Source organism: Leucopleurus acutus (assembly GCF_964270905.1).
Source record: "Leucopleurus acutus genome assembly, chromosome: 16".
Lineage (NCBI taxonomy): Eukaryota > Metazoa > Chordata > Mammalia > Artiodactyla > Delphinidae > Leucopleurus > Leucopleurus acutus.
The window spans coordinates 35,010,467-35,028,252 of record NC_139158.1 but is presented as its reverse complement, the minus strand read 5'-3'; the positions used below and the strand labels follow the sequence as shown (position 1 = coordinate 35,028,252).

Here is a 17,786-nt window from a genome sequence, read left to right as displayed (position 1 = left end):
TTTAAAAAGAGAAAAGAACATCCACATTCCATAGGGCAGTGGGCAAGAGATGTGATCCAAAGCAGAAACGCAAACAGCCAGGACTCTTTTTTACAAGTTCGCCCTCACTAGTCACCAGAGGAGTGCACTCCACACACTGCTGTCCCTTCGTTCAACGCACATTTGGCACCTGCTGTGTACCTAGGACTCTTCCAGGGGCTGGAAGGACAGACCCTGCCCTGTGTAGTATGTGGGGTGCAGGCAATAAAGAAGGGAATGTTTGATGGATGGAGACTAAAGAGAGAGAGAGGGCTGTGGGGGATTGCTGAGCAGGGGCCTGGGTTTTGCATCTTGAGATAGTGGTCCCCTGCGTGGCCAAGGGCCCAGGCAGGAGGCCCTCTCTCTCATGAGACACTGGACTCTGTCCCCTAAGGCTGCTGAGTCCGGGGCCTGGTGGGGGTGCTGTCCCCTGGACCAGGGGTCTCCAGGCTGTTTTAGCTGTAGAGCAGCTGGTTGACATGAAGTCTTGGTCCTTTAACTGGCCTGGGGCCCAGAGTGCTGGTCCCCCACCCATGGGGCCAGTGGGGCTTCCACGTTGTACTGAGCTCCCCACCCTCCCGAGTTTGTGACAGCAGGAGCAGAACCTGCCTTCCATGTCTTTGCAGCCTTGGCTCAGACCCAGGACCTGGTTCTGCAGGCCACCTGTAGATCTGTTGTCTTGTGTCACTTTCTCCTTGAGACCATCGTAGAGTCACCTGCAGTTGTGAGAAGTGATGGAGAGACCCCGGGTGTCCTTTACCCGGCTTCCCAGTGAAAACATCTGCTAAGACTCAGTGCGTTGTCACCAGCAGGAGACTGACCCCGTGCCCAAGCCTTCCAGACACCACCAGTTTTACAGCACCCGTGTGTGTGTGTGTGTGTGTGTGTGCGCGCGTGCGTGTGCATGCGTGCGTGCCTGTGTGGGCGCAAGTCCCTTCCGAAATCTGTATTGACTATCGTCCTTGTGTGGAGAGTCTGCCTTGTTCAGGGCAGCAGTGAGACGACAGGTCCCACCTCTAGGAACGTGGCCTGAGAGCCCCAACCCTAACCTCTGCCCCGGGGACCCAGCTGAGGGTCCTTCCTGCAACTGGGGACCCAGAATCCTCAGGGCAGTTCCAGTCCCGGCTCTCCCACGTGCCGGCCGTGTCGCCTGTGGTTTCCTTGGATGTGGATGAGGGGAGTGCCGTCCTGTGGTCAGTGCGAGGGCCCAGGATGATCAGGCAGGGTTGTGACCATTGCTCTGATGGAGCCCTGTTTTCCCTCCGCCGCCATGCCCTGGGGGTTACCTGGAATTGCTCTTTCCCTCCTAGTTTCCCTACGTCACCCCTGCCCCCCATGAGCCTGTGAAGACACTGAGGAGCCTGGTGAACATCCGCAAAGACTCCCTCCGGCTCGTGAGGTAACCCTTCCCCCCCGCCCTGTGCCGCGCTGTGGCCCCCCATGGGCCCCCTGGTGCTTGGGAGAGAGTGGCCCCGGGCCCTACTCCCCCTTGTGTAGAATCAGGACTCGATTCTAGAGCTGCCCCTGGGGGGCGGGGGGGAGGGGAGGGGCCCGCAGGTTCTGCCTGTGGAACTCCAGCCTTAAGCCGGGCCTCAGCCTGGCGCCTGTGTCCCAGGGGTGTTGGGCCGGGTCTGGAGACAGTCTTGGTTGTCACAGCTGGGGGCGGGTGAGGGCGGTGCTACTGGCATCTGGCAGGCAAGGACCAGGGATGCCGCTCGGCACCCTACGGCGCTCAGCACACCCCCACTGCCTCGAGCAGTCCAGCCGGCGCGTCAGTGGGCTGAGAAACCGCCTCAAACCCGGAAGACTTGAGGGATCGGGGCCATTTCTAAACCCAGAGGACTAGTCTCCCTTTCTGTGAGCAGGAGACAAGGGAAGGAGGACCCTGCGTTGTTGGGCCTTGTTGTCCAAACAGGGAACGGCCTCCACGTTCCTAGGAAGGTGGGATGCAGCCAGGCAGCTGACTCTGGGGCCCCTGCGGGGGCAGGGGTGCTGTATGGGGTGGGGACACCGTCGCAGGCACAGCCCCTGACCTGCCCTGTTCCTCTGTCTCCCGGGCAGGTACAAGGATGGTGCTGACAGCCCCACTGAGGACGGCGAAAAGCCCCGAGTCCTCTACAGCCTGGAGTTCACCTTCGATGCCGACGCCCGGGTGGCCATCACCATCTACTGCCAGGCAGTGGAGGAGTTCCTGAATGGGACGGCTGCGTGAGTCCCCATGGGGCCTGGCAGGCCCAGTGGTTCTGCTTCTGTCTGTATTGTGTATTTGAACTTTCGGAGCTTTGATTTGAAATAGGGCCCTGCTGGCCCCAAAAGTTTGAAATCTGCAACTTCAGCATGACTGTGGCAGGCCTGCCTCCAGGCTGTAAGGCCAGACCCAGGCAGGATGGGCAGAAACGCACCCACTTCCGTCCTGTCGGAGGAAACCCCTCGGAGGCCAGATCTGATCCGGGGGTGGAGTGGTGGCTGAGAGCTCGGTCTGTGAGTCCCTGTTTGTGTAAGAGCAGCCCCTCCCCCAGTGTCAGTCTCAGGCCAGACGTGCCAAGGCCCTCGAGAGTGTCCTTTGTCCTAGAGACTGAGTGAGGCCCCAGGGACAGCAGGTGTGGGGAGGTGGGTGAGGGTCCTGGGTTGGATTCCTATATAGGGAGATGCCAGAGCCTACCGGGATTGAAAATGTGTGTGCTGCTTGACTCAGCCATTCCTTTCCTGGGAATTTATCTTGGGGACATGCTTGCATGTGTGGTTAAGATGTGTGCAGAGGAGAGTCCTGGAAGCTTTGTTTGGAATAGCAAGATGTTGGCGACCGCCTGGTGTCCACCAGTGGGGGCCTGGTTGAATCAATTAGAGTAAAACCGTGGTGGAACCCATGCAGTGTCCCAAGAACACGGCACCTCCATCTGTGATGACTGTGGGACAGCTTCGGGCACACGAGTGGTCGGAGCAGATTGTAGGTGGACTGCTGTTTGAATATTAAAGAAGAAACACCTGCTCATGCAGGCGTGATTATGCCTCAGCTTTCCCAGGAGTGACACACGGGTTGTGGACGGGGCAGAGAAGCAGGTGGCTGGGAGCACGCGTGAGGCCGGGGCTGGGGGTCACTTTGCACTGTGCATTTTTGTACTGTATTCATTCAAAAATGTCAACAAACCATAAAAGCCTAGTGGAAAGGTGTAGCCAAGTCTGGAAAGGTAACAGTAATTGGGCAGGTATGGGCTCTGGGAGAATGGGATGCGGCAGAGAGTTTGTCTCACTGTCCTTTCTCTCTCGGCCCTTTCAGGTACACCCCCAAGAGCCCGGCCCTGCAGTCCGAAACTGTGCACTACAAGCGGGGAGTGAGCCAGCAGTTCTCCCTGCCCTCCTTCAAGATCGATTTCTCGGAGTGGAAGGATGATGAGGTAACAGCTTGGCTGGGCCCCCCTTTCCCCTGGCCCCTCCCCGAGTTCCTTCCCTGGAGCGGGGCAAGCACAGTGGGGCCTGTTCACTCAGATTCCTCACATGGTTGATAAGTGTCAGGAATGGCTGCTGACCAAGGTCTGTGTGCCCAGTCGGGGTACCTGGACTGTGGACTGTGGTCGGTGCAGGCATTGGCTGGACTGGATGATCGTGGCCGGACGGAGCAGCAGCAGTTAGAAGCTCCGTATGGGCTCTGGTATGGTTGTCAGGGCCACGGGGCTGCAGCGTGGCAGGATTCCTCCCACCCAGTGGTTCTGTAGCTAAGGACAGTGATTTACACGACGTGGAGGGTGCTCACTGCAGCTCTGTCTGTAGTAGTAAATTGGAAACAATCTACATGTCCATTACGGAGGTATCGCTTGGTTCACTGACATCATGGGAACCCCCTGTATACATAATGGGGGCACCATAGTCCAGCTCCGTTCTGGGATGTCGTGAGCCTTAAAGTAGCTGACAGAGCTTATGTCTGCTGTACATGCTGATGTGGAAGCACCTCCTGGGCTTGGAGAAGAGCACATTACAGACAAATACCATGTAATCGCACATATGTGGCAGCCACAGATGTGCACAAGACCACTTCTGCAGGTACATGTATGTGTACATAATCCTTGAGGAAAAGCCAGAGAAGGTTCCCCGTCAAGCTTAAGACAGTGGTTATTTCTGCAAAGGAGCTTGGTATAAGGGAGACACACACAAACACACTACATGTGTACAGTGTGAGTATCAGTACTGTGTACACCCCTGAATTATTTTGTTTTTTTAAAAAAACCAGGTTATTAAGTTAGAGTTTATATATCATAAAACTTACCCATTTTAAGTGTTCAATTCAGTGATTTTTAGTAAATCTGTGATCACAGCCATGACCACAGTCCAGTTTGGGGATGTTTCTATCCTCCCAGTAGGATCCCTCATGCCCTTTACAGTTGATCCCTGTTCCTGCCCCAGCCCCTGGCACTAATCTGCTTTCTGTCTCCCTGGATCTACCTGTTCTGGACATTTCATATGGATGGAACTGTACAGTATGTGGCCTTTCATGTCTGGCTTCTTTGACGTAGCTGAATTCTCTAGTTTTTTTTGACAGAGGGTAGTCCCGTCTTATGTTACTGAAATACATGAGTGGGAAGGATTGGAGGTAGCAGGGTATGGTGTGGTGTGGGAATTGCCAGGAAGGTTCTGGATCACGGGTATGTCAGACGGTGAAGGCCACGCCCGGCCGCGTGTGCTTGCTGGTCAGAGCGCTTTGATGTCGAGCAACAGGAGCCCCCTCTGTTTTACCACGTGAGAAGGGCAGGTCTTCTGGAAGCCGGGTGGGGCCCTCAAGGTTAAAGGCCAAGCTGAATAGCAGTCCTGGGGGCCCCCTGCCCACAGCCCCGTGCCGTCAGGATGGTTCCGTCCCCGTGTGCACACATTCCCGGTTCAGATGCCCGGCAGGTGCATCTGGTCCCACCCACCCTCCTGTGAATGGGATGGGGCAGCTCCCCTAGGGCAGAGGGGCTGGGAGGGCAGGTGACTGCGGGGCGGCTGGGCTGAGGCTGCACCTCAGCTTGGTGACCTCTGAAATAACCCAGTCTTGGCATTTTGGCCCTGGAACATCCCCTGTGCGTTTGCAGATGTCCTGTATCACCAACGGTTTGGGTCACTTGTCCTGAGCGCACACCTGACTTGTAAGCCAGTCTTGGGTGCTCCACGAGGGCACCCCCTTTGCTCCCTCAGTGCATCAGGGAACCTGCGTCCTCGGCTTGTCAGCGTGTGGCCTGGTGGGCCTGTCCAGTGTTGTTATCCTGGGACCCCGTCCTCATCTTTGCCTTTTCTGATTATCACTTCAGCTAAGATGTTCTTTTTTTTGGGTGGGTGGAGGGCCACACCACACACCTTGCAGGATCTTAGTTCCCTGACCAGGGATCGAACCTGGGCCCTCGGCAGTGAAAGTGCAGATTCCTAACCCCTGGACCGAAAGAGAATTCCCACTAATATGTTTTTGAAATCAGCTCAGTTTTTCTTACAGGTGTTTTTTACTGTGATAGAATACACACAATATAAACTTACGTCAGTGACAGTGCATTCATAGTGTGTGACCACTGGGCAGTTCCAGGACATTCTCATCACCCACAAGGAAGTCCTGCACCCATTAAGCAGTCACCCCCATTCCTCCCTCTATTACATGTATTTTTATTTATTTTTATTTTTTTTATTTTGAATTTATTTTATTTTTGTCTGCGTTGGGTCTTCTTTGCTGCGCGCGGGCTTTCTCTAGTTATGGCGAGCAGGGGCTACTCTTGGTTACGGTGCACAGGCTTCTCACTGCGGTGGCTTCTCTCGTTGCAGAGCACGGGCTCTAGGCACGCGGGCTTCAGTAGTTGTGGCACACGGGCTCAGTAATTGTGTCTCACAAGCTCTAGAGCGCAGACTCAGTAGTTGTGGCACACAGGCTTAGCTGCTCCGCGGCATGTGGGATCTTCCCGGACCAGGGCTCGAACCCACGTCCCCTGCATTGGCAGGTGGATTCCCAACCACTGCGCCACCAGGGAAGCCCTATTACATGTATTTTTAAATGGAAACTTCATCAGTCGTTACTGTAGCTAGGAAACGGCTAAGATTTGCCATAAATAGAAGGTTCTGGAAGTTAAGCTGTACGGAGAGCAGAAGGATGCTGTTACATCCTGGCATGACGTCCTTGCCAGCTGAGGGCATTGAAGCGGGTGTTGGTAGGTGTTAGAGTTGTGACAGACACTCTGGCACCAAACTCAGGTTTCTCCTTTATACCAGGGTTTCTCAGCCTCGGTGCTGTTGACATTTGGGTCCTGGGTCATTCTCTGGCAGAGACTGTCCTGTGCTCTGTGGGATGTTGAGCAGCCTCCCTGGCCCCTGCCTACCAGGTGTCAGGAATGTCCCTTGCTGCAATTGTGACAGCTGAAGACGTCTCCAGACACAGGCGTCCCTTCAGCTGCAAGCATTGTGCCATCAGAGGCCTGGCCATCCTCCCTTTTTTTTTAGCTGTTTTCCGCAGATTTGCCTATTTAAAGATTATAACAGTAATGTATGCTTATAGTAAAATGTTCTGATTACACAGAATCTGTCAAGCAGAATGTTCCCAGTTCAGTCTCCTTTTCCAGAAGTGACCACTTCTGACCATGTGGGGTGTATTTTCTAGACTTTCTCCTGTATGCATTTGTTTTTTACAAAAATGCAGTCATACTTTACAAATATTATTTTGTAGCTTGTTTTTTTTAAAACAACTTATCGAGACATAATTTGCATACTATACAACTCACCCTTTTATTTATTTTTTTGTTTCTGTTTTAATAAATTTATTTATTTTGTTTATTTATTTTTGGCTGTGTTTGGTATTCGTTGCTGCACGCGGGCTTTCTCTAGTTGTGGTGAGCGGGGGCCACTCTTCGTTGCAGTGAGCGGGCTTCTCATTGCGGTGGCTCCTCTTGTTGCTTTGGGCGCACAGGCTTCAGTAGTTGTGGGACGTGGGCTCAGTAGTTGTGGCTCACAGGCTCTAGAGCACAGGCTCAGTAGTTGTGGCGCATGGGCTTAGCTGCTCCGCGGCATGTGGGATCTTCCCGGACCAGGACTCAAACCCGTGTCCCCTGCATTGGCAGGTGGATTCTTAACCGCCGCACCACCAGGGAAGTCCCCAGCTCACCCTTTTAAAGTGTATAATTCGGTGGTATTTACTATATTCATAGAGTTGTATAGCTGTCACTACTGCCTTACCTCCAGAACTTTTTTGTCATCCCCAAGAGAAACCCTCTACCCACTAGCAATCACTCCTTATTCCTCCCCCAGCCCCTGGCCACTGCCCATCCACTTTCTGTCTCTTTGGATTTGTCTGTTCTGGATATTTCTCATAAACAGAATCAGACACTATGTGACCTTTGGTGCTGGCTTCTTTCACTCAGCATCATGTCTTCAAGGCTTGTCCAGGTTGTAGTATGTATCGGTGCTTTATTCCTTTTTATGGCTGAATAACATTCCACTGGATGGATGGGATCATATTTTGTTTAGCCCTTCATCAGCTGATGGACATGTGGGTTGTCTCCGCCTTTTGGCCGTCATGAATGTTGCTGCTGTGAACATTTGTGTGCAAGTCTTTGTGTGGATGTATGTTTTCATTCCTCTTGGGTGCAGTTTGCTTTTTAATTGAATTTAAATTAATTTAATTGTAAGACTTTTTTAGAGTAGTTTAAGGTTCACAGCAAAATTAAGAGGAAGGTATAGAGGTTTCCCATATGCCCCCTGCCCCACACATGCGTCATTTTCTTTTCTTACTGCACCATGATGTGGAGTCTTTCCAGGTCAACACCTACGGATCTCCTCGTGGCTCGTGGGGCTTCTTTGCAGTTTTCCCACTAGCTCCTCATGGGCTTCCATTTATTTCAGTCAAAGCCACGTCCTCTCCTCCCCCACCCCTTGCCTTTCCCCTATTTCCCAGTGTCCATCTGACCTAGGCCTTGCAAAGACCCTCGTCCACGGCTCCTCTGTGACAGCAGAGCCTGAGGGGAGCCTGGGCGGGACTCCCGCTGCCGTCAGCTGCTGCTCTCTCTCCTGACCTGGCTGCCTTTTTCCCTAAGAAAGCCTCACTCCCTGCATTAAAAATAAGTGTCTCCTGGGACTTCCCTGGTGGTCCAGTGGTTAAGACTCCAAGCTTCCACTGCAGGGGCGCGGGTTCTATCCCTGATCAGGGAACTAAGATCCCGCATGCTGCCTGGCGTGGCCAAAAACTAAAAAGCGTCTCCCTCAGACTCTCTGGGAGGGTGGAAGTCTCTGTCCTCTCCCCGCATGCTTGGCTCTGGGGCGTGACTCATGTGCCAAGCTCTGGGGAGCAGGAGTCTGGGAGGAGGTGGTCCTTGCTCCCTAGGTCCCTGTACTCCCAGGGTTTCCCCCCCACCCCTAGGCCCTGGTGTCTGGGGAGAGCGGGGGTCATGGTGCCCTGTCGTCTCCACCTCTGTCCCTGGCTCAGCACCGCGTCTTCTGTTGGGTTTGCAAGTCTGTTGGACAAATGTCACATGTAGTGTGCTGCCCTGTGGTCTGGGCACTGAATGTTCGTGGGAGGCGCCGGGAAGGCTGCCGCGGCAGAGCCTTCAAAGTGGTGTCTGTGTCAGGACTTCTTTGGTTGCAAGTGACAGAAACACCTCAGTCTGACTTAAGAAAAGAAAATCAGGAACTAATTGGCATAGATTCTAAAAAGGCTGGGTGTCTGCAGGGGCCCATGTCATCAGGAAGGGTATGCTCCTGCTGAGCTGGCCTCGTTCTCTGCTGGCGCCCTGCAGACCAGTGAGAGGTGCGGTCCCCGCCTGCGTCCCAGAGTGCTCAGGTAGACATACCATCCTCTGGCCAGGCCACACAGTACCAGGCTAGGAGAGAAGTTGTTCCCACATTTCCTCAGGGAAAGTCAGGGTGCTGCCACCTGAAAAGTGGGACAACAGTCATTTGCACCTTTGCAGTAGGGTTTGGACAGGGCTGGACAGGAGGCCCCAGGTGGGTCAGGCTTGATAAGAGCAGAGTCTCCAGGACAGAAGTACCAGCGGCATCCAGGAAGCAGTGATGGCCTTTCCCAGGAGCTGGGAGGACACAGGTGGGCGAGGCCTGGAGGCAACCCTGGCTCTGTCACTCTGTCTATGAAGCATCCAGCAAGTTATGCCACCTCTGCGAACCTTGCTTTCCCATCTGTCAGCTGGAAATAGAAACAGTCCCTCCCTCGCAGGTGGCCGCAGGGGTCCATGAAGTCGGGGTGCAGGGTGCTTACTTAGCCAGGCTGTCCATCGTGAACCCGACGGCCAGCGGGGCAGGAGCCCCCGTCACACCTCCCCAGACCAGTGTCTTTTATTCCACCCGTCAGCTGGTGCTGAGGCAGCACTCAGTGTGCAAGAGAGAAAGAAAATGCAAATCACTGGCAGCTCCTCAGAGCAACCAAGTCGCCACGTCAGCGCTGACGACTATATTTCAGCAACAGGCCGGAAGCGCGGGGGTGGCAGGGCCCGCACTGCTCCCCGTCCAGCTCTGTCACCTGAATAGCTCCCCTCCTGGGCCTGATTACAGCCTGGGAAGGGCTGCACCTGCGCATCACACCCACCTCAGCTTCGTCATCGTCGTCATCGTCATCATCGTCATTGTCGTCATCGTCATCATCGTCATCGTCGTCACCGGGGTAACTGCGGGCTGGTCGTTGGCAAGATGGCTCCCTGTTCCCTGGCTCGGTGTAGGGAGGGCAGAAGCAGGCGTGTGGGAGGCCCCTGGCCCCGGGATAGCTGTAGAGGATGTGTGACTCCTGTCTCGGGCGGTCACCCCCCCACCCCGTGGGGCACCCCCGAGCAAGGCAGGAGCGGGGAAAGCGGGTCCCTCCCTCTCCCAGGTCCAAGTTTTGGTGGTGCAGCCCTTCTACCCTGAGGCTGTTTGTCCTGGGTAGGCCTGGACACCTCTCCACGTGTGGATCCGTGCCCTGGAGTCCCTACCCAACGTGGTCCTCCTGGGCCAATTCCCTCCCCGGCTCCCGCTGCCTGGACACAAGCAGCTCCAGGGGCTGGTGCTCACCGCGTGCTCTCTCGGCCGCCTGCTCGGAACTTTTGCGTTAGGACCGGGACCTGATGATCAGGTTGTAGAGCCAGACCCGAACCTGGCAGTGCTGAGTATGCCCTGTCCCAGCACTGGCCCCGGCCCGGCCCTGCCGCCCACCGATGGCCAGGGACCCGCTGGGCACCCTTCCCGTGGTGGGTGTGTTTGGCTGAGCGCCTCTGCCCCGCAGGCTCTGTGTGACCTCCCCACGGTCCCCACTGGGGAGCAGCCGTGGAAGCTGCACCTGAGTGGACACGTGGGGAGGAGCGTGGCCTGCAGCCAGAGGGCAGCGGGGATCCCCGGAGGACTTAAGCAGGAGGAGAAGGAAAAGTGAGAGGAGGTTTCTCCGTGAGCTCGGACAAGCCACGTGGTCTCTCCTTCACGTTGGTTCCGTCTTTGTTGGGGCCGAGCTGGGTGCCTTTCTTCACAAGGTTAGACGCGGGATCTCCGTGGGACCCGGCACTCCCGTGCCTAGGGGTCCACCCAGCAGAGTCCAGCAGAGGCAGCCCCGCTCAACACAGCCGAAGGGGGGCCTGGTGTCTGAGCAGGTGAATGGGTGACAGTGAGGTCTGGCCAGGCGGGGAGTGCTACTCGGCCTTAAGGGGGAGGCGCCTGCAGCGTGATGATTCTGCCTGAGAGACACCAGACACAAAAGACAGATACTGTGTGCATCCATTTCTGTGAATGTCCAGGGGTCGGCCCATCTACAGACGCAGCAGCATGGAGGTTCCAGGGCTGGGCTGGGCTGGGCGGCCCGCTGAGGGCTGGCGAGGACGTTCCAGGAAAGATGGTGCTGACGGTCGCGTGACCGTACGGATGTACTTAATGACACTGAGTTACACTTAGAACACAAATGTGCCCTTTTAATCTGCTTTACCACAAAGAAGAAAAGGGCGCCTGTCTGGCCTCAGCTCTGTCACCTCAACGCCTCCTACTCATCCCACCCACTCCCTCCAGCTCAGTCTGACTGTTGTCACCTCCTTTCTCCGCAGCTGAACTTTGACCTGGACCGGGGCACGTTTCCAGTGGTCATCCAGGCTGTGGTGGATGAGGGGGACGGTGAGTGGCCCTTCCCTTCGGTCTCCCTTCCAGGCGTGCACACTTGGGAAGAGGCCCTCCTCACCCCAGTCAGCCAGGTCCGGGGATCTCAGTCCAGAAACAGCGGACGACGTCGGCTCAGCCTGCTGGGCGGGCTTGGGGCCTAGGGGCTCGGGCACCGAGCGCTCTGTCTCCTGCTGCTGGTGCCGTCCCTGCGCCCCTGTGGCAGAGCCTGGCTCTCGCGGCACTGACAGTGGCAAGACAGGCCTCCAGTGCTGGTGTCCACCCCGCAGTGGAACGATGAAGGCTGCCAGTGCCACGCTGACCCCTCGCCGCCTGCCTCTTCCTGCCAGTCCTGCTGGCCTCTCCTTGCCCCTGCTGTGGGCTGTGGGGTCCCGGGCGAGGGTGCAGACACCGGAGCCCTGCCCGGCCTAGGCTTGTCCCCATGCCGAGTGAGACGGGAGCAGAGCCAACCGTGGGCAGCCGGCAGTGGCTGCTTTGGGGCCGGGTGAGGTGCGCGGGTCGGAGGGAGCTGCAGGCAGAGGAGGGCGAGGCAAGGACAAGACCTCAGTGGGTCCTCAGAGGACCAGGCCCTGCCTGCAGGCTGAGAGCTGGGGACGTGCCAGCTGGAAAGAGGAGGCCTGAGGCAGGGGGCCAGGGGTGGTAGAGGCCGGCTCTGACCACTCTCCTCTCTCCCGGGCAGGTGTGGAAGTGACCGGCCACGCCCACGTGCTCTTGGCCGCCTTTGAGAAGGTAAGTGCCATCTTGCTCCTGATCGTGCAGCCGACTCCTCATTTGTCATCGCATCCTGCACGCAGTAGGTGCCCAGTAAATGCTGGTGGGGTGGACGAGGGTCTGCCACCTGCCTAGTACGGTCCTAGACGTGACATACATACTCTCCTGGGGTCCCCGAGTTGGGGGTGCCCCGCATATAAAGAGACCATTTACATGGAAGGATTCATTTACTACTACCTTTTTAGCATTATGTGTATTTGAACTTAGGTGTTTGCCCTTTTTTCCACCAGACCTGAGTCCCCAGGCCCCTGACTGTCCATGCTTTGTGGCCGTGTTTATGGTGTGTGGTGGGGGTGTTGGCTGGTGGTGAGGACAGTCAGCCCCACCACTTACTCTGCATTAAGGTGTCTCGGGTTCTAGGGATGGTCCTCTCACCGGGGTCCAGACAGTTCCATGCGTCCGTCCATGCAGCGAGCGAGGGCCAAGCTGTGTTGGGACAGGGTCCCTGGTCACCGAGAGTCCTGCCAGCGTAGTGGGGTGTGTCCCCTATTTGAAAAGGCTACGGCTGATCCCCACCTTGTAGTGTTCCTTGACGTTGGTCGGCACTGTGCAGTTGTGTTTTTAGCACCGGCCTGTGGCCCAGATGGACGAGGAGCAAGGACCTCACGAGGAAACCAGTCTCAGACCGCTTGTTCTGGACGTCCTTCCAAGCCCTGGCTTCCTCAGCCCAGGGTGTACCTGTAGCCCCGAAAGCCTTAAGTGCAGAGCCCATCTCCTCCCTGTGATCTGGGTCTTTCCAGATGCCCCAGGGGGTCCGTGGAGCTGGGCCTGAGGCCCCTCTGGCGACGTTGGGTCTGTGCTCTCCCTGGCCTCCTGGGGCCGTGGTGGAGGTGGCCCTCTCCATCTCTGGGCTCACCAGCTGTGCTCCCCAGGCCGGCCTTGTCGGAGGAGATGGTGACTATTTACCATCTGTGTGCTCTGGCAGGGCGATGGGCCGTCACTGGCAGACACTCCATTCTGTGCTTCCAGTGTAGAGTCCAGTGAGAAACTACCTTATTTTTGGAGTGCAGCATGCTAGAAACTTCTGTCAGAACCCATCAGCCTTACAGAAAGTGCCAGGTGCTGGTCTCAGTGGACTCAGAAGGGGTATTTGGTGAGCGAGAGTTCAGATCTGGTACCGTGCTTAACTGTGTGGACTCGGAGCCGTGTGCCTCCCCAGGTACCACCAGACGCATTTGCTCTATCTTGTTCTCACGGCTCTCAGAGCTTTGGGCCTTCCTGGTACGTAAGGCAGTGACATCCTTGTGCTGTCTTCGCGATTCGACCAAGCCCTTTGAGGGCTGGAGCCGTCTGTCTTGGTTCTTGTCATCCAGGTGCTGCTTCTTGCAGCTGGGGAGGCGCCTATCCATTGTCAGAACTTGGCTGATGGTGGTGAACTTGAGTGTTCTTGAGAACGACCCAGGGAGAGTTGGGTTTTGTAGGTCAGGGTGGGACCCAGGAGGCGATATTTTTAGAAGATTTTCTGGGTAGTTTCGAAGCCAGGTCAGAGGACCACAGTTGGAGGATCCCTGGCCTGTCTCTCGAGTCTTTGTGTGGCCCCTTCTTTTTTCAGCCGTAGATGTGGGTTGACCGAGGACGGGCCTTCCGCATGGCCGAGTTAACCTCTCTGTCCTTCTTCCCTGCAGCACGTCGACGGCAGCTTCTCTGTGAAGCCTTTAAAGCAGAAGCAAATCGTAAGTCCATCAGAGGAAATACCGTGAGCCCTTTTGATTTAAAAGACAGGCGCACACATGTGACCCAGTGGTCTCTGTGGATTATTCTCCCCGGGCCACCATGGCCGCTGTGGAAGTAGCTGGTGACACCACTACTGTGGGCCCTGGGCTCTGGGAGTCAGGGTCGGGGTCACTGGGTGTGTCCGCGTGTCCTGCATACCCACCACGTACCTGCATTGACCATCGTAGCCAAACCTTGTCCAGCTTGAACCGAGTGAGTGTTCAGTAAACACTTGCCGAGTGAATGAATGGACAGATGGAGGAAGAAGGGAAGGAAGGGAGGGAGGGATGGAGGAAGGGAGGGAGGAAAGAAGGGAGAAACACTGCAGCCTCCCCTCCTCTTCACAAATTGCTGAAATCACCTCTGTGTTGGGCAAAGACTTAGATTGACTTAATCCATATTTGAGAGAAGGATGGAATATCTTGGAACCAATGGGAGCTATAGACCAGTACAGCCTTTCTTTGGGGTCCGTAATTCCATGGTCTAACACCAGGAAGAATTAGCCCTGGTGGCCTCCGACTTAGGTACGTTCTGTGAGGATTTAGCGGACAGGGTCCCCTGAAATGAGCCTGGAGACTGATTTAACAGCGGCCGTGGTGGGGTCTGTCTCCAAAGCTGTGATTATCAGATTATCCTGTGTGTAGCTGCTCAGGTGTGTCAGCCACAACCCAGGAGTGGTGTTGCTGAGTTTTTTAAAAGAGGGGTTGAGAGAACTCTGGCAGGTGCAACACCTGGAGGGGGCAGGAGGGCAGGAGACCCCAGTGATGGTCTGGGCACTTGTTTCAGGAGAGCTGACCGGCAGGGCCATGGCTCTCAGGAGGAGTATCTGACCCCTAAACTGTGGTCAGCTCGAGGCCTGACTCTGGTCACTCTTGTGGGGCTGGTGTTTTCCTCTGGGGTTGGGCACAGTAAGGTGGGCAGAAGATGTGGTCGCCAGGTCCGGGTAGAGCATGGCTCCACGCCCTCCGGGGCAGGCAGAACCTGGGCCCAGCCCAGTGTCCTTGATACCAGTCGGCTGGGCAGGTGACGGTTCTCCCTGCCTGTCTCCAGTAGTGCCCGCTCCCTGGGGGTGGGGCTAGACAGAATCGCCAACCACACCTGCCCCCAGGACCCGAGCCCGGCACCTGGGAGGGGTTGTCGGGAAAGGTGGGTACAGAGGAGCCACTGAGTTGGGAGCAAGTGCCCAGACACCTCTCTGCTCTCCAGGTGGACCGGGTCAGCTATCTGCTGCAGGAGATCTACGGCATTGAGAACAAGAACAACCAGGAGACGAAGGTGCGTGCTTGTGGCACCACCGGGCCAGGCTGGCCGTGCTCCCCTGTGCTCCTCCCAGCTGCTCGGAGGCAGGCCTGTGGGTGACCTGCTTGGGGCCCCTGTCCTGGCCAGGGCCCTGCAGGTTGGTGGCAGATGAGCCAGTTCCCTGCTGAGCCTTCCCCTGGAGACCCCAGGCCCCCAGACTCCATCATTTTTCCTTAATTTCTAGAGTTAGCAGAGTCTGTGGGACATTGTCCTTTTTCCAGCAAATTCACTGGCTTGTTACCATCACTGGGCAGCTGGCCATCAGGGCAGCATGGGGATGCCGGACCCCCTCCTGCTGCCCCCTTCCCCGGTGCAGCCTTGGCCTTTCCCTTCTCTCATTAGCAGTTGAGCCCGCGCTGCACCCGTGGGCCGGCTCACCTTCCAGTGCCTGTGACAGGAGCCTGGTGGTCCACAGAGCCAAGGTCTGGCACAGCCAGGGAATTAGTCCATGCCTTTGTCATTGTCTTAAGACACAAATGAAACTGCTGCCTTTTTTAAAAAACCTCTGGGGTCTCAGGCTAGCTTCCGTGGTGGCTGGAACTGGCTGGATGCCAAGTGCTCTCTGCCCAGGTCATGTTTCTGCATCAGAGGTCATCTGACTTCTCATAGAGGGCCTGGTAGTTAATGTTGTCGACCTCTATGGCGTCTGTCACTTCTGCTCATCTGTCTAGCACTGCCGGGATCATGCAGAAGCAGCCACAGACATACAGAAACACAGGGGCAAGGCTGTATTCTGGTTAACACTTGGTTTCAGAAGCAGGCAGCAGGCTGGACTTGGCTGATCCCTGTTTAGGCTGTTGCTACCTCTTGATCCAGAAGCTAATTTTGTTTTCCAGAAGGTGCCATTACTTAAGGAAAACATTTCAACAAGTTAGACTTGCCTGATTTATTTTTGGGGGGCCGCACTGCGCAGCTTGTGGGATCTTAGTTCCCCGACCAGGAATGGAGCCCAGACCCCAGCAGAGAAAGCACAGAGTCCTAACCATTGGACTGCCCGGGAACTCCGTTGCCATGTTTTTGTTGTTGCTGTTTTAAGCAAGTAAATGGGCAGCCTTGGCAGACGCGAGTCTTCCCACATTTCCTCTTTGGTTCTGGGGAGTAGGAGACCCAAGATCTCTCGATTTGGGGAGGTGTCTTGGGCTAGGGGGGCGTCCTGCTCTTTGGTGATCTTCCTCTGCCCCTGGGGCTTCCCTTTGCCACCGCAGCCCCCAGGGGAAGTGGGAACAGGAAGGCCCCTGGAATCTGGCCTCGGGAGCCACTGACCCTGGGACCCTCGGTGTACCCACAGCCCTCAGACGAGGAGAACAGCGACAACAGCAACGAGTGTGTGGTGTGCCTGTCAGACCTACGGGACACGCTGATCCTGCCCTGCCGCCACCTGTGCCTCTGCAACTCGTGCGCCGACACGCTGCGCTACCAGGCCAGCAACTGCCCCATCTGCCGGCTGCGTGAGTGGGATGGGCGGGCGGGCGGGCAGGGAGACGGGCACGGTGGCAGACGTGGGCAGGGACATCCGTGGCGATGGGGTGGTGCCGTCTGCCTCCAGGGAAGTCAGATGCAGGGCAAGTATCCAGGAGGGGCTGCAGGGCAGTGTGTGGGGTGAGCTGCACAGAAGTGATCAGCAAGTCAGATCTTTATTTTAAAGAGTATGTGGGAAATATTTTGATAAAAAATTATAATAAAATGAAAAGTGTGGTGGGTGTAAATGATCAAGGAGTTAAATTTGGTTTCCTTGAGCATCTGGACTTTCTCAGTCAAAAGTTGTCACGTTGGGGGAATTCCCTGGAGGTCCAGTGATTAGGACTCTGCGCTTTCACTGCTGAGGGCCCAGGTTCGATCCCTGGTCAGGTAACTGAGATCCCACAAGTGGCGCACACGGCGTTAAAAAAAAGAAAGTTGTCATGTTGGGCCTAATTCTGAACAAAATATTCATCCTCCAATAGAGAGTAAACATTCTCAGGTTGTAGGTCCTGCTGGTGGGTCAGCAGTCCTGGGCCCGGTTCCTGCTGGTCCTGGCAGGGACTGGGTGTGAGCGTCAAGAGCACCCTCCTATGGGAGCTGCAGGACATTTTCTCTGAGGAGATAAACGACAGCTTTTTTTTTTTTAGCATAGACAAAGACTGTCAGATTTACTGTCACTTTCAGAAATAATGTATTGGTCGATTTAAAACTCCAAGTGTGAAAATATCTCTTTATTGCTACATTTACTTCCTAGGTTCATGACTGTTCACTATAAAACTCTCTTTTGTTGAGTAGTCTATGGCTACGTTAAAATTATGCTTCACAGCAATTAATCAATATACATGGCCTTGGGAAACCCTGGGGGAGAAAAAGAAAGTGTGTTTTAAAAATAATAAAGCTTAGGGAGTTCCCTGGTGGCCTAGTGGTTAGGATTCCCGGCTTTCACTGCCGTGGCCCAGGTTCAGTCACTAGTTGGGGAACCAAGATCCCGAAAGCTGCACACCGAGGCAGAAAAAGACAAAAGAACAAAGCTTAGGTTTATCATTTTTCTAATGCAAATTGATCTTTGTAATAAAGTGTTCTTTGCCCTGTGTTTAGCATACTCAAAAACCTAACTTAGATTCAGTGAGTCTCTGTTGGTAACATGTTATTTTACTTTGTTTCTCAGTTTGATTTACTTTAGTTGTTTTTAGTGAATTGCATTCCAGATTAAAGGTATTCCGTTGTTAGTATATACAGTAAGAGGAGATAAAGGGAGGGCATTTTGAAGGCATTTGTTCTAATTAAATCATATTTTCATTTTCAATAATAAGTTAATACTCTTTAATATCTCATGGACTCTTACTTCACAACCAACTTACTTTCACAAAGCAAACTCTTTATGCATTTGAAAACTAGAATATAATTGTGGTTATCTATTTCATCAGCTATATTTGACTGAGTAAAAT

General features: G+C 55.0%; 1 protein-coding gene across 3 annotated transcripts in view; it reads left to right on the top strand.

Moving 5' to 3' along the window:
- The window catches only part of MGRN1 (mahogunin ring finger 1), a 50,795-nt gene that overhangs the window by 20,398 nt on the left and 12,611 nt on the right, over nucleotides 1–17,786 (top strand). For all 3 annotated transcript variants that reach the window (XM_082858271.1, XM_082858270.1, XM_082858272.1), the window contains exons 3-10: nucleotides 1,329–1,417; nucleotides 2,080–2,226; nucleotides 3,296–3,413; nucleotides 11,025–11,091; nucleotides 11,774–11,823; nucleotides 13,491–13,538; nucleotides 14,785–14,853; nucleotides 16,166–16,325. In XM_082858271.1, coding sequence (XP_082714397.1) covers nucleotides 1,329–1,417; nucleotides 2,080–2,226; nucleotides 3,296–3,413; nucleotides 11,025–11,091; nucleotides 11,774–11,823; nucleotides 13,491–13,538; nucleotides 14,785–14,853; nucleotides 16,166–16,325 — 748 coding nt within the window. The remainder of the gene's footprint in view (nucleotides 1–1,328; nucleotides 1,418–2,079; nucleotides 2,227–3,295; nucleotides 3,414–11,024; nucleotides 11,092–11,773; nucleotides 11,824–13,490; nucleotides 13,539–14,784; nucleotides 14,854–16,165; nucleotides 16,326–17,786) is intronic.